This window comes from Indicator indicator, chromosome 12 (assembly GCF_027791375.1).
Source record: "Indicator indicator isolate 239-I01 chromosome 12, UM_Iind_1.1, whole genome shotgun sequence".
Lineage (NCBI taxonomy): Eukaryota > Metazoa > Chordata > Aves > Piciformes > Indicatoridae > Indicator > Indicator indicator.
Window position 1 is genome coordinate 19,785,113 of NC_072021.1, and position 16,107 is coordinate 19,801,219.

Here is a 16,107-nt window from a genome sequence, read left to right on the forward strand (position 1 = left end):
GTCAGTTGATTTTTAGATACTTCTTGATCACCTTCAAGCATATGGTTAGTTTTCAGGAGTACAGGCCTCATTTGCATGGCTAGTTTTACTGTAAGGCCCCTGATCCAACTATTTTGCAGTATGTAGATACCTCTGCTGGTCTGGAGATAGCCAAGTGATGCAGTAGACACCAGGACTTGGATGAAAGTTAGGCCATCAGAAAATGATCCAACTATTTGGAGCCCTCTCCAGGCCTCAGTGACAAGAGAAATTTTTGGTCATGCAGTTTTGTTTTGTTTTGTTTTGTTTTGTTTAAGTGTTAAATCAAGCAGGTATTTCTGAAAGTAAAGCCTAAATACCACTGGACCTCCTCTACTGCTTCATGAGTCATAACCTTCTGCATTCAGGATAGGTGCTGTTAGTTAGCACTTCATGTCAATCACCTGTTCACCACAGCAATCACACCAAGAGAGGTCATCTAGGGACACTCAAGATAAGTTCTCCTAGTGCCAAATAGTCCCCAGAAATCAAGCTGTGGTTCACAGTAGCTCACCTGATCTCCTTTTTCTCCTCTCAGTCCAGGTAAACCCCGAAGACCAGGAAGACCTGCTTCACCCTGAAAGCAAGACAAAGAAGTGTGTGAAAGCTAGAAAGAAGCATCAAGAATAGGTTTTATTAATAACCTCATTACTCTCAAATACAATTACAATTGGCAAGGCAGAATGGTTGGTCAAATTCTTCTTTTACTCATGCCAGTTAAAAATACATCAAGTCTGCTCCTCAGCATAGGGTAATCTAGCCACAGAGCCCTTAGCCTGGGGAGGATGAAACCTTGATTTAGCTGTCTGTCTCTTTGCATGTCTGATAATAGACTGAGAAATGTTCACAATGACTGCAAATTATTTTTACTTGACAACTAGAGATACGTTACATATGGTCTATGCTGTAGGCCAGAACCTGCCCCAGTGTTTTCATGGAACTCATTATAGATGTAGTTTGCTGAGAGAGAATGAGATTAATTTGATTATCAAATAATTTTTTATTCTTGGAAAATCACTGCTTTAAACCAGCTAACTCCTGACCTGTGATCTCAACAGCTATGCATTTTAGGAAATGGGAGGACATTTCCCTGGTTCTTCACCGAGTGCAGTAGTTGTTTACTGACAGTCAAATCTCAATATATTGACTAAGATAACTGTGCAATGTCTCTAAGTTAGCTGTGGTTATTTCCTAGCAAGAATTTATAGCTTAGAAATGACAGAATTATACCTTGCAGCATGTAGTTACAAATAACTTCCTCATCTTCTAGAACCCACACCCTGGGTTAATGTGAGGTTTGAAGGAAAATAAGCACTTTTAAGCCACTCTACCTTCCTTTTCTTCCCTATCCACCAGGAAGGTGATTGAATTTTCCCTGATAGAATGAAAATTTTGATTTAGCACATTTTTGCTGTGCAATTCTTGCATTATTCTGTCTTGTCTACTCTTGTTGCATCTTCAATCACAGATACAAATGATTTGCATGGAACTCATTATTGGCAAATAGCTTTGTTCTTGCAAGTGGTCAAAATTTATATCACTCTGACAAGTAGGCCTTGCTGCCAAGACTATTTTTCCTGCTCACCTGCTCCCCAGGTTGGCCACGGCTCCCTGGTTCACCCTGGAAAAACAAAAGCCAAAGTTTAACAGTTGCAGTGACCTGACCCTTTTGTAAGAAAACTTAAAGAAAACTTTCTCATTAGTAAAGTATTTCCCCAATGGTTCTGGTCCTCAGATATACTTGGTGAAAGTTACTGGTAAACTGAGGGTTGATATATCCTAGGAAGAATAAAGTGGTACCCACCTCCTGACAGCTATTGCCACTATAATGAGGGCAATTTTTTCACTGTACAACCATAGGCATCTTCTCCAGTTTAAAACTATTGCCCTCTTGTCCTATTACTACAAACCCTTCTAAACAGTCCTTCCCCAGCCTTCCCGTAGGTCCCCTTCATACAGGCTTCCTGGAGCCTTCTCTTCTCCATGCTACACAGCCCAAATTTTTTAAGTCTCTTCACAGGAGAGGTGCTCCAGACCTCTGAACATTGTGAGGACCTCATCATTTTGTAAGAATTTCTCATCAGTAAAGTGTATTCCCCTATATTCCTGGCCCATGTTCTTCTAGCTGCTCATAAGGCACAGAAATTGCCTTTTTGATGGCTTAGGAACACAGACCACAGGGAGCCAATTCAAAGCCGTGGGCAGATGTCCTTAAACACATAGAGAGAGAGCATTTAAACTGTTTGGTATTTTGGAACATCATGAACTCTGACAGACAATGAGCCACATCTGCTCATCTTCTTATGCCTCCAATTTTAGAGGAATTTTTAATCTGACTTCAATATAAGACCTTCCAAAATTACACTCTGATTGACACAATGGCTATAGCAAACTATGAAATAAAATACCTTACCTTAGGGCCAGCTTTTCCAGGAAAACCTTCCTCACCCTTTTCCCCTTGTTCTCCCTGCAGTGAACAAAAGAAGTTATATACAAACTCCTCTGGTAGTGCAGCATGTTTGCAGGCAGCAGAAAGGAATATTTTGATTTGGTTCCTCAGTATCAGCCTGAGGATGTGAATGGAGACATTTCCTGGAATGTTTGTCCATTTTAGTGCTGTTTGCAATCATATCTCCATCATGATTCACCCTGATGGAATACTTCTGGAGTAATATAAAGTCAACCACTCTTAAAGATATCCATCCATAGAAAACTATTGGAAAAACCAACCTGTTATTCAGTTTCTTCAACTCTACATTATTTCAATTAAGAAAATGAAGTACTTGTAGGATTGGGACCTTGTCAACTGGGCTTTCAGATAAATATATTGAAACTGATTTTTCAGTGTGGGTGGTGTCATCATGGAAAGCAGAGAGAGAAGTGGAGTAAGAGCTAAATGTGCTACACTGCTGGGAAGTGCTATGCATAGGTACTACAAAGGGCTGTGGATAAGATCCAAAGATTTATTTAGCCTCAGAAATTGGTAATAGACTCCAAATTATGCACCTTTATTCATCAATAAATGGGAGCTGGGGATTCTGCTAAACCTGGGTTCATGCACTCAGTGCACTCAGCTGAGAGAGACAAGTAAAAATCTAGGATGTTATTGCAACAAGTAGGAATAATAATGCTCAAGTATCAGAGACAAGACAATGAAATCCAAGGTGGTAGATGGCTACGAGCTGCTGCACTTATCCTAATATAATGTCATCACCCCCAAAGCCTAGCTTAGCTTTCATAGACAAAATATGGCACATTTCTTTGATGCTTATCTGCACAGCAACAGCAAGTTAAACAGAGTGACTCCAACCTCTAAATCTGCAATCTCCCTTCTCTCACTGCAAAGACAGCAGAGAAGACATCTCTTGCCAAACTATCATGTGTAGAATTTTGCAAATGGGCCATGAGTAAGAAATAATGAAGAACTGTCTTTCTGCCACACAGATCTGCAGAAACTTTAGGGGTATGGTATCTCTTCTGCCTAGATTTTCAGGGAGGAATTGGAGGCTGTCACACTTCTTTGTTCTTCCTCTTTGTGCCTTGGACATGTATCTTGCCAGTCACTGGCTTTCCTGAGTGATAGTAGAAGTGTATCTGTTTGCAGTGCTTGGATGTGTTTGCCAAATAGGATGCAGTAACTGAAGACTGGAAGAGGATGTCTCATCACTACTTACATCATCTACTTACAAGCAGCTCCATCTCTACAATGACTCAGTCCAGTGCCATCACATCAGCTGAGTTGGCCCTGGAGCTTCAACAGTGGCTCAGTGGTGTGGGATTGGTGAGGTAGTGTTTGGCTCTGGAGATGTAACCCCCATTCCTGATTGTTAGGTCAACCAGATAAGTTGCCCAGGTAAGCAGCTTAATACCAGTGTACATGGTGTCACTTACCTTTTGACCTGGAAGCCCAGGAAGTCCATTTAACCCATCTTTGCCAGGCAATCCCTAAACAAGAGAAAATAGTAAGTTGCAAGTGCTCATTCTTTCAGTCATTAGCAGCCAGCTGAGCATAAGCACACTCGCTTCAGGTCACAAAAAGAAAAACCACCTCATGGTTTTACTTTTTCCTCACCAGGAATTAAAATACACCAAAGTTCTCACAATGTACATATCTGCTCAGCCCTCTTTCCAGTATCCTAGTTTTGGCAAATGACCACTGGATGTCAGTGTTGATACAGAGAAACAACAGTAAAGAGGTTGGGTTTTCAGGTGGGTCTGTTTTTGTTTAGTTGTGAGGTGGTTCTTTTTGCTTTGTTTTGTTTCTAATGCACTGTGGATTCTTAAATAACTTTTTAAACTACATTTTTACTTATTATTTCTGTAATTCTCTACTATCCATAGCTGCAAAGATTTTTTTTTCAGTCTATTTCTCCTTTTAAATATTGGTAATTTCATAGACTCCTAAAATTAAATCATACAATACAGGAGCAAGATAAGAATTATTTCCTGCAAAGTATTTAAAAGTGTCAGGAAAAATTTTCTTCCCTTTCCAAGTGTCAGTCAATCTCCAGACATTGCAGTCTGCAGGTGACACTTCTTAGCACTATATATTTCATAATTTATCTTTCTTTACTTAACAGCCAGCAGAAATTGCTATGCTCTGCTAACTCTGAGATTTCAGTTGTGAGTTCTTTGGTGATCTGATTCAGGAAACTTCAGGTTTGGAAGAACAATATCTTGCTAAATGTAAACTTTTGGAAGATATCCTACAAAGAAAACACCACAGTCCCAGTGGGTAAGAATAGTGGAACTGCCTCTGGGGTAATTCTTATTACAAAAGGCATCAGAGCCTAACATCTGTGTTAAAAGCAACAGTACTGGAGCCACATTAAAACCTTTGTGTGCAGACAACCTGAGGGAAATGAAACAAGAACTTGAGAATTAAAGCACATGAAGTCATGAAGAGCAAGGAGGCAAGGGAAGTAGTTCCTCAACACTTACAGCTGGTCCCGGTGGTCCAGTTTTACCAGCAACTCCAATCTCTCCAGGCAATCCCTGAAAAATGAAATCAGAACAAAAATGAATAAATCAGTATTCCTGTCCTTTGTGGCAACCTCACTGGAGGTTGCTGCTTTCGGTTTAATTGCAATTTGCCCTTCTGCAGCAGTCAGCTCTCTGCCAAGAGGAGGGGGCTGTAGACACTGATTAATGCCCAAGTAACACCAACATGGTTCCAACACTCAGCACAGAGAAGCTGTCCTCTAGGACCAGCTGTAGCTTTTTGGTGAGAAAACACAAGAAAAAACATACATTGCCAGAGACCCTGACTCAGTTGCCACTGACAAGTATGGCCTCCCCAGCTGTTCTTTCTTCTCCTTGTTATAAACCAAAAAAGCCCCAAGCTTGTTTTCTTACTGGTGCTCCAGGTGGTCCAGCAATGCCTGGGGGCCCTGGAGGTCCCTGTAAGAGAGGAAGTAAAACCAGTTTATTAGACTTTCTGATATTGGCTAAAAGTTTCAGGTCCTTCCCTGTTAGTTGAGGCCCCGTTCAAAATGGGCAAAACCACTGAGCTTTATTTCATTGACTTATATCAAAAATTGCAAGACGCCAAACTGAGCTCCAAGGGAACTAATGCTCACAAGCAGAACAGGACTTCCTGCTTACACCACTAATTACTGTTGCTACAAGATGAGCTCCATTCACTTCTGCACAAGAGAAAGTGGAGTTGAAGGTCATCAATTGCAGCATAAAACACAAAGCTTATCCAGTGGGACTCCTTGTAACATCCAGCTCAATTTAATCTTGGTTCATGTTGTTTCAAAGCAAACAGTTTACCTCTGCAGAAGATCTCTGAAGTAAGTAATAAATAGAATAGGTTTGGGGTTTGTGTTTTTTTTTTTTTTTCTTTTGGAGAGGACTAGAGGTAAAAATATGAATCTAAGAATATGGAGAAACAATGTACTGAATGAAGCTTTTTAAAACAGATGTGCCACCATTTCAGTGCCCTAAATGTACATTCATACTTGAACATATGTTCAACTGGAAATGTCTGAACAGTCCTTCCTCTTCTCCCTGCAACAACTATTTCTCTTAGGGAAAATATTGCCTCAATAGCCATCCGATTTTCAAAGGTATTTATTTTGTGTATTGAGCAAATTGTTACATTTGGCTCCCTATCTGATAAATTTGCTTCCATGCTCAAAAGATCTTAACAGGTTGCCTGCAATGCAGAGGTGTTTGTTACTTACACTGTAGACAAGATAGCAATTCTCCTGTGCTCACAATGAAGCAAGTTTTCATGTATTTTTTTGCTCAGGACTTAAGCAAACATGAAGATGGATGTGAGAAACGGTTCTGAGTTGAAATTTTACCCTAGCTGTCTCTTTCTGTCTTTCTAATACAATTATTTCATTCATTTTCAGTTTTCAGCACAGGGGGAGTTTGGTGTGCTTGTACTTAAAAACACAACAGAATACAGTGGTAAAATTCAGCCAGAAGGCAGCCTCTCACCAATAGATGGGGCAAGGTGACCACAAAAGGAATCTGCAGATGCGCTTGCCTCCCGTGATATGCTTTCATTGCACCTCTGAACAGACACAGTCATCCCACCAACAACATTAGCTTTTGCAGGGTGCCTCAAATGTGAGCACAACTGAAAAATCCTCATAAAGATGTGCTTTGGGATGTACTGATACTGCTGATGAAATTCCTGGGGAGCACTGTATCAGCTCCTGGGGATGCTGGTTCAGCAGCTATTGTAGGAGACTCCTACTGTTAAGGAGCTCTAGTCCCATCACGGAACATCTGGTCAAGACCATTTATCACTTAAATCACTTTGCCATTCAAATAAAAGAATCAACAGAACAAATCAGCCCAGCACAAGAAAAAAATGCCACACTGGGGACAACTGGAAGGGGTGACCCCAGACACCATGGACCTAGAAGCTCTGCATGGGCCTATTCTACCTCTACAAGGATAGCGTTGCTGAGAGACCCTGCAGAAAGTATGGGCTCCAAGAAGGGGCTTCCATGAAGTGTGAGTGGAGTATTGGGGAAGAAGACAAAAGTACCTTTAGAAAACCAACAAAATTCAGCAACAGAGGAGCCCATGCCTAAGTGCAGGAAAGAAAGCTCAAGGTTTATCTTTGAGATTTTCCTTGCCAAATCCATTGGTTCCTTCCCAACAGCCTAATTTTGTTCTCTCTCCCTCTGCCAATAATTGAACCACCTCCCCCCACCAAACACATATTCTCCATGGTTCTCCTGGAAGCTTCTACCGTGAGGTAAAAAGCTCCAGGCAGGACCCCTCCTCAGCCCCAGCATCCTGAAGTAGGATGCATGTTACATCACACAGTAGGCAGGTGGCAGTCTGCCCCCAAAACAAAGTCTCACTCAACCATCTGTCAGTAGCCAGCATAATCCCTGAAACATAAGGTGATACATCCTCCAGATCTCAACTATTTTTCATAATAACTCTTCATATTTTCACTATCCAACACAGTGTTTAACTATTGTCTTAAACTTCCCATATTCTGGATCTCAAAACATAATGCAACCATAGGTCTTGAAATGGAAGCACACTTGCACCAAATTGTCACCAATAATTCAGTTTCATTGCTCTACCTGACATCAATCATCTGGGACATCATGCCCAAGAATGGTTTACTCAAATAGCTTCACTAGATGTTGAATCAACAAATATTACACCCACTAATGGAAAGCTCTTCTGACAAAAGCCCCTCTCAAATGGACATAGACAAGACAGCTTTTCATAACGACCACCACTATCCCTGGCAGATGCACAATGTGCTGACCAGTCTGCTCCAACTGACTGCATACAGCAGCACATTTACTATTTTAGTGGATTTCCTGCTTTCTGTAGCCTGAGTACAGCAAGGGACTGGAATACAGAGAAGTAAAGTGGCACAATCAAGACAGTTGCAGAAATACATCATACTTATCCTTTATGGACCCCTCACTTTTGCTACTGTCCACAGCAAATCATTTCCACCCATGTATAAAGGTCTGTGTTTGCAGCCCTTTCCCTGACTTCTGTGTGTACTTCCAAGCAAGGGCTATTCTTTCTAAGCATTTAGAAAGGACCAAACTGACAATTTACTTGGGATTAAAAAAAAAATTACCATAAAACAGGGACAGCAGGACAGTAATACTTAACCTCAAAATATCACAGTTTTCTTTGCTTCCTTTTTATAACTGAATCCAGATTAAAGTATCTGATTCAAATGATCACCTTGTTCAGAGACCATTTGATGAATAGATTAGGGTCCCTGTCCCAAACCCAGACCCCACTATTGTTCCTTTAAAACTCTCATCTAGAAGTAAATAATCAGGTAGTGGGTTTTTTTCTGTCTGGTAACGACTTTGATGTATGCTTCCTACATGCTGAAGCAAAAACTGAAACAGAAAAAATTTAATTTTAAAACAGGACTTGACAAACACAGTTTGGAAAACAAATGCAAAACAAGGATCTTTTATCAAAATGTTCAAACCAAAACATTTTCAAATTGTTGCTTTGAAACAAAACGATTTCAATGTTCATTAAAATCTAAATAATGTGTAGAGTTGTATGTGTATCATGGGGTGAGATGTCTTCAACAACATCAGGGGTTGGAGGTGTGGATTCTTTCAAGTTTGTTTTTCATCCATCTCAATTTCTCAGACAACAATGCAGGGACAGTTCTCAAGAAGGAAATCTGACACTATATTGGAGGAACAGCTGTGCCGGTCTTCCAGGATCCAGTAAAGGATGCTCTCCTCTTCAGTGTGTACCTTGCTGAAAGACAGGCTGGAAAAGGGAGAGCTCTTAGTTTTTGTACTCCCTAAGGAAGCTCTGAGAAGGAACTAAAACCTTTGTCTGAGACTACATCAGTAGGCTGCTTGCCCCAAATCTCTTTTCCATGGAAGCAGGGAAGGCTATGTCTTAGAGGGAAGTGAGCAAATGCCATTCCAAGATGGAAATTGAAGTCTGATGGCTTTTCCAGGTGTGTGTCTCTGAAGGCAAAGCTTGCACAGACACATTTTCTGTATATTATTTCATGCCAATAACTGAATTCTCTTACAGTGTGAGAAAGGCCTAGATAAGCCCTTAACCCAGACTGTGGTCTGGATTTTTTAGGCAGGGTGCCAGCTTTGTGAATAAGAACCTCCGAGACACACAGGAACATCCTGTTTGATGCCACAATGACAGCGAAATACATAACTACAGGTGATGACAGACTTTTCCCCTCCAGTGTCTGTGCTTATCTCCATTTCAAAATCAATTACTCCCTGCAATTTCATCCCTCAGAAAGTCTCCACAGACCCTTCCTGTCAGCTTTGTTCTCTTTCACCTTTACTTCCACATCTCCCCATCAGAAGTGAAGCTGTTGCAGCCAGTTTTGTGGAACAGTCTATTTGTCTCTCTAGGTCCCTTGTTACTCCAGTTATCCATTTCTCTTTGCTGTATCTAAGTGGGTTGCGGGATCAGCTCCTCAAATACGTTTCTTTATTTGTCACCTCAGGCACTACAGTATTCACTACAACCACTGTGAATTATTTTCAGTAATGCTGCATTAGAGCGTCATTTATCTCTCCTTGATTAAATCCTACCTTACAAACCAAGACAAAGAGGATATAGAGAAAGGCTGTTGCTGATGACATTGAAAACCAAAAGCCTGAAGAGCCAATAGATCTGAGCATTTACCCAAGATGCATGCTCTATAGTCAGCTTCAGTGATAATATTCATAAGGGGATATAATATATGTAGATATATGATATATAGATGTAATATCTAGAGATATATGAATTATATAGATATAATTCATAAGGGGATGAAGTCTCTAGTTATTTTACCAGGTGGTATTGTGAGTACCAACATTATTTAAAAAAAAAAAAGTTTTCCTATCAAAAATTTTCTGAATTGTCTCTCCAGCTCTGTGAAATTACTGAATAAAGTTGTCTTTGTACAAAGCAGTCTCTCCAAGAGAGTTTCTTGCTTCCAGTGAAAGGCAGTACTTGTTTAATTTCATCAGTGTGTGTAAGATATGGACATTAACTCTTTTGTCTGCAGAGGAAGATTTATTTCCCTGTATTCACTTTCAGTTGGTTTACTGAGTCAGTGCAGCAAATGAGAAAAACAACAAAAAAGCCTCCCTGGTGGTCTTTCATTTCAGTACTATTAGTGATCTGCACAGGTGAAGACTTTTTTTTTCTTTATTTTTGTTAAAGGTACAGATCTTATTACAGATAGCTTAGAGCAATATCTTCCAATTTCAAGCAGCACTGGCATAGTTTGAATGCAAACTGTGCTTTGCAGCTGGGGCCTGTATCCTTTTTGTACATTTTCCTGTATTAACTTGCATTATAAAAAGGACGTTAAGGACACCATGAATTTCAGAGGATATAATTTATTTCCTGAATCACTTTAGAAAAGCTGGGATTGAGCTCATACCCTACAGACAAGTCTATACTAATTAAATCACTGCCAGTCATGTCCATAAATGTACAGCTTGTACTGGTCTTCCTTGCAGGTCTCAGTTAAACCATGAGGTTATCCAGGAAAAGGCAAACCTCAATAGCAGCCCCATGAGTGCAAGCATAAGGTAATCTGTTTTTGTTTACATCTCAGAGTTTTGGCTGTTTCAGAGGTGAACAGAATCTACCTGCTCAGCTTGGGGAATCTAGAGTGGCTCAGTGGACAATTTGTAGGTACCTGCTTCAGGAGAGCTTTGGCCTCACTGAAGATATCATAAAGAGGGGCTCAGAAGGCTGCATTCCCACCTTTGTGCTTACATTTGAAGCTGAATCTCAGCCCTGGAAATTCAGTGACACAGGGCTCACAGTGTCTGAGCCCTCAGTGCTGGGGCACCAGGTTCCCTCTTCTGAGCCTGTGAACACAGCCTGCATGGCTAACTTAGCATTCACTGCCTAACTGCAGGCCTTCTTCCTCTTCAGGATATCCCTCATGTCTAGAAAAGCATTTGCAAAGGTACCCCATTAGCTGCCTTCAGCCCTTTCTGTGAGCTCTTCCTATCAAGATGAGATGAGATAGGCAAAGTACACCAAGATCTTGGGCGACCATGCACAAATTCACAGTCTCATTATTTTCCATGCTTGGTACTCATCCTTCTATTTCAACTGAAAGTGCTTTACAGAAGTGCTCATTTTTCAGTCTGCATTTGAACAGCCTACTGCAATAGAAGTTTGCCTTATTACTAAAGTTTCTAGAAACTAAAATAGTATAAATAAATAGCAACAACATAAACAGATCATGGACTCAGAGGTCTCAGCCCTTGCTGCAGGAAAGTAATTAATATCTAGAGGGGAAATAATACCCAGAGTATCTACTCCATGGCTTAACAATGCTGCAAGATGCATCATTTTTAAAGGTCATGACCATAGCTCATTTAGAAGGAAAGAAAAAAAAATTAAAAATTGTTTGGATTTAAATTTAGTTTGAGTTGTTGTATGCATGTAGAAAGGGAAAACTAGGGAAAACTAGGGCTAACCTATTGTCACAAAATATTCCCAGGCTAGTTGAGAAGGTGCCTCCTAGCCGCTGCTTCGGGATTTGACGCTTAATTTAACTCTCAAATGTGATCACATGCAGTCAATGATCAGACCCTGCTCCAGAGTAGCCCTCAGATTGGTTCCCTAGCACAGCTGTCTGATCCTGTGGTTTCTCAGTTGGACTGAACATAACAGCAACTATTTGCTTGAGACAGCCCAACAATAACTTCAGATGGTCTTTTCTATGTCTTTCAGCAGTAATGTGCCTTCTACAGCTCCTATATCCACTCCTTCCTTTTGTTCTCATACAGCTGTTAATGAGGGGAATCAAAAGCATAATGACATGTTAAAGAGTAGAGGAAAGAGAGGTTTAGTGTCCTAATTTAGTTTATATAAGGCCAGCTCAAACCAGCTGGCCCTCCAGGCCATGGAGATAGCACAGAAGGAGGTGACACACACATTCATACATGACTTGGAAGAATATCCGTTTAACTACAGCATAAGGAAACCAATTTACTACTTGGGTATTTTTGGACATAGTCTGATTAAGAAAAAAAACCTGCTGATAAAGAGCTTAAAGACCCTAATGTCACAAAAAGTGCTGCTAAGATGAAAAGTAGTTTTGTCACAAACTGAATGTAAGCACTTTCTCCACTCAGAAATACAGAAAACTGCAGTAATAAGTCTAGAACAAAGTGCCACTGCAGGAATAGGAATACTATTTTTCTATTCTTACAGTTAGCTTGGAGGAACAGTCAATTTAAGCATCCCTCATTAGGGCTGGCATTATATACAGTTTTAATTAGCACAAAATTTGCCCACTTTATTTAGCCTAGGAAGAAAGGAAAATTACTTAATGCCATGTCAGCAGTTTTCTTAGATACATTTATAAAAATGGCTAACACATGAATAGATTATTTTTTACAAGTTGCAGGGAACTGAAGATGAGCAAGTGTGACATTGATTGGATGGCTAGTGTCAGAGATCTTTGAAACAATGCATAGAGAAAAATCTCTCCAAAGCAAGGAAAATCCTTCCCCCTTGGTTCAGAAGGCTCAAATGTACTTTTTAATGTTATCCCATGGGAAAAACAAATACGAAACCAACAAAACTTTTTCAAACCATTAGTAATACTGTTTTTACTCCTCTTGAAGGCTTGCAAACCAGATACCATACCAGAAAATGTCTTAAAAATATGTAAACCAGTATCAAGTGGTGTTTCACAGGGCAAGGTTCCCAGCTGGACACAAGGGCCCTCATCTCCACAGTGTTGCAAACCCTTGGATTGCCTCTCTGACATCCCGCACAGATATGTGAACAGATCATTAAAAATCACCTGCCACAGAAGCCATTTCTAGATCAGGCTTCATGGTTACAATGGCATTGTTTGCCAGAGGAAATAAATGACAAAATCAGCATCTGCTGTCTAGCAGTGCACCATTTATCACAATACATCACCAGCAGCTGTAGCAATGGAAACTCTTCATTCCTACCCAAATGTAACCCACTATCAAAACCAAACCCCAAACTCCAGTCTGTGCATTTATCATTGAAAAGAAAATGAATGGAATGCTCAGTTTTATACTGAAAGGTCAGCTCAAACTGAGGTGCCATCTTTCCTGGTTGAGGACATACTCACAGATTTTTTTTTTGTTGTTGTTATTGCAGGGGGTGACTCAGGTCAGATGAGTTTAGCTACAAAGTTAGCAAGAAACCACACTGGAAGCCAAGTGTCAGGCAGCATGAGTTGATCCAAGGTAGAATCAAATCTGTTCTGATGATGTTTGACACACGTGGTATTATTTTGTCCTCAAACTTACAGATGGTTCAATTTGGAGCAGTAACTTGCAAAAGCTTTAAAAACTAAGGAATTAAGGGGTCATTAACTTAAGACATCCTTCCTCATGGGGAGGATGAAAATTTAGTTTTAAGCCCCTGTCTCTACCTTCTTCAACAAGCCTCTATAACAAGCAGAAATGTATCAAAGCCACAAAAAGTTTTGTGCTCCAGTAAGTGTGTTTCTGAATAGCAAATACCTTTCAAACTGTCTTCCCTCAAGACTAAAGCATAGGAGGTCTACCTGCAATTGCCAGTTCACACAGCCAATAATTAGCTGAGACACTGTCCTAAATATTACAAAACACAAATCCTTGTTTTCCCTCTGGAATGATAGTGCTCTATGAACAAGCAACAGGAAGATGTCATGCAAAACACTTTCCTATGCCCCTGTTCGAAGACGCCGAAGAACTGTGGAAGCTAAAAGTAATGTCTGCCAGATAGGAAGGCTTCTCTTCATCAAAACAGAATAAACTGGTTTGACTCTTAAAGGAGAAGCACCAGCTTCAAAGATGGCACAGATGGGAACAAGGCCATGGCATGCTGTATTGCAATTCCAAGTCACCTGTTGCCACAAAATATGGTTTTCCATATTAAAATGAAGAAATCATCACTTACCTGAGGGCCAATCAGACCATTGATTCCTGGGAATCCTGGTTCTCCCTTTTTACCCTGTGTATTCAACAGAGGAACAAATATTAGACACTACAGCAAAGACCACTAGTGACTTTCCAAAGTCTTTCACTCCCAAACTGGCAAATCACTGTAATAAGGGTGCACAAAACACAAAGGCTACAAGTGAAGCCAGCAGACACCATTTGAATCTGAAAAACCAGTTGTCTTTGACTTCTGTGCCTCTGCAGCTTGCAATAATAGCCCCCAGAGATGAGGACTCGTCTCAAGAATCTCTTCATAGAATGTCTTAGATTGGAAGGCACCCTAGAGATCATCTGCTCCAATCTTTTTTGCCATGGGCAGGGCTGCCTCTCAACTAGACTTGATTACTCAAGGCTCTCAAAAGCCCAGAAGGCAGAGGAAAGATGTATTTTGCCTCCTGCAAGGAGTATAAATCAATTATGTTTCCATAATGATGGCCAGGCATGGTAATCTGCAGCAGTACTGAACAGTGCAAGAGAAGCCTATGTTTTCCTTGGACACAATGCTGAGAGATTTTGGTGCTTTTCAAACCACTGAAAAATCCTTTACAGACATAAAATAATACTGACAGAAAGGCTGATGCTGTCATTCCCCATTGTGAAGGGGACATTTTGGCCACTCAGAGGCTAGCCAAACTACAACAGATTTACTCCATAGCTTTGCAGCCTGTCTATGAAGTACAGAAATACTTGCTGGGAGAAATTATACGTATGAGAGCAAAGCTCAGAGAAATGTCACATCATGTAGCAATATGACAGAAAAACCCAGCAATTATGCTCTGTTACTTACAGGAAGAATCAGCTAAGAGTGTATCCTTCAACTATATGAAATATATCTTATTTGCCTTCATCAGCAGTTTGAGCAATAGCACAGTTAAAAGTGAATGTTTTTTTTAATTGGAAATGGATGTATTTACCTCACTGACAACTACATCTTCACTTTGGACTTAGTCTATGACATCTATCCCTTTTTTGTTTCTTTTTTGTTAATTTGCTCACATTTTGATGTCTGCATGGCTAAGCCTTGCTAAAAGGCAGTCAATATCATCTGAGCATTTCAAGCACCCACAAATATATATGTACACAACCACCCATCAAAAAGATCTCTAGCATACAGAAGAGAGAAAACCAAGGGAAAACATTGGCTTCACTGTGCCAGAGGAGAAATGTTGAAAAGTGTTATATAACCCAAGACTGTTTCTCATCTTGCTATCCAATAGCCAAAACATTAATATGTTTTCATAGCATTATGTTTTTGTCTGTGTTTTGCCCCAGGAACAGAGGTGGATTTGGTACCATGTACATAGAAATCTTCTTTAACTGAGAACAAATATGACTGCCAGCATGGGGGTTGGAACTAGATGATCCTTAGCGTCACTTCCAACCCAAACTATTCTATGAATCTATAAATAAATGCCAGCTATTTCCTCTCCAAGCTGGATGACATGACCTGTCCTTTTACCTCTACATTACTGAAGAAGCCAGAAGAAACCTGTCAGTGTTAATCAATGAGCTCCCTGAAGGCACCAGCCTTTTACAGTCTCTCCATGTATATGACAGTAAATTGTGAAGTGAAAGCTCTTCCTAGCTTGAGGAGGCAACTACCAGAAGGGTTGGCCAGCTATATTGGTGCTCATTCTTGCTGTTGTGAAAAAAAAAAAAAAAAAGAAAAAAAAAAAAGGACTATGGGGAATTCTGAACATTGAGTGAGATTGCACCCTGGGACTGGCTCCTTCCAGAAAGTCTACATCATTTGCTGGGCAAACTTCTTTTGCTCTCTATCCTGGAGTATTTCAACATCTGCCCTTGGAGATACCAATCACCTGTCTCCTTCCCTTGCACCCTGCAAGTCTAAGGTGATTCAAATCAAGGGCAGCTTGTACACAGAGAAATAAGTGTTGAAACAGTGTTGACTGCCCATTACAAGTTGCAACTGTCTAGAATAGGAACATATATGCAAGAACCTACTTAGGAGAAAGATGGGTCAAGAAGGGGAGAGTCAAATACATATATTTCTGTCCCACCAACAAATGCACGAAGATGAGCTCAGCAGCCCTCCAGAAATCTGATAGATTTGTCTTCTCTGTGACAGTTAACAGGGATAAACCTTTCACGTTAGCTGAAAAGTAAAATCCCTGAACAGAATTTG

At 40.4% G+C, this 16,107-nt stretch overlaps 1 protein-coding gene across 1 annotated transcript in view; it reads right to left on the reverse strand.

The window, feature by feature from the left end:
- The window catches only part of COL22A1 (collagen type XXII alpha 1 chain), a 186,369-nt gene that overhangs the window by 52,284 nt on the left and 117,978 nt on the right, over positions 1-16,107 (reverse strand). The window contains exons 22-28 of the mRNA XM_054385294.1: positions 13,921-13,974; positions 5,374-5,418; positions 4,960-5,013; positions 3,910-3,963; positions 2,432-2,485; positions 1,604-1,639; positions 533-595 (exon numbers count right to left, since the gene is read on the reverse strand). Coding sequence (XP_054241269.1) covers positions 533-595; positions 1,604-1,639; positions 2,432-2,485; positions 3,910-3,963; positions 4,960-5,013; positions 5,374-5,418; positions 13,921-13,974 — 360 coding nt within the window. The remainder of the gene's footprint in view (positions 1-532; positions 596-1,603; positions 1,640-2,431; positions 2,486-3,909; positions 3,964-4,959; positions 5,014-5,373; positions 5,419-13,920; positions 13,975-16,107) is intronic.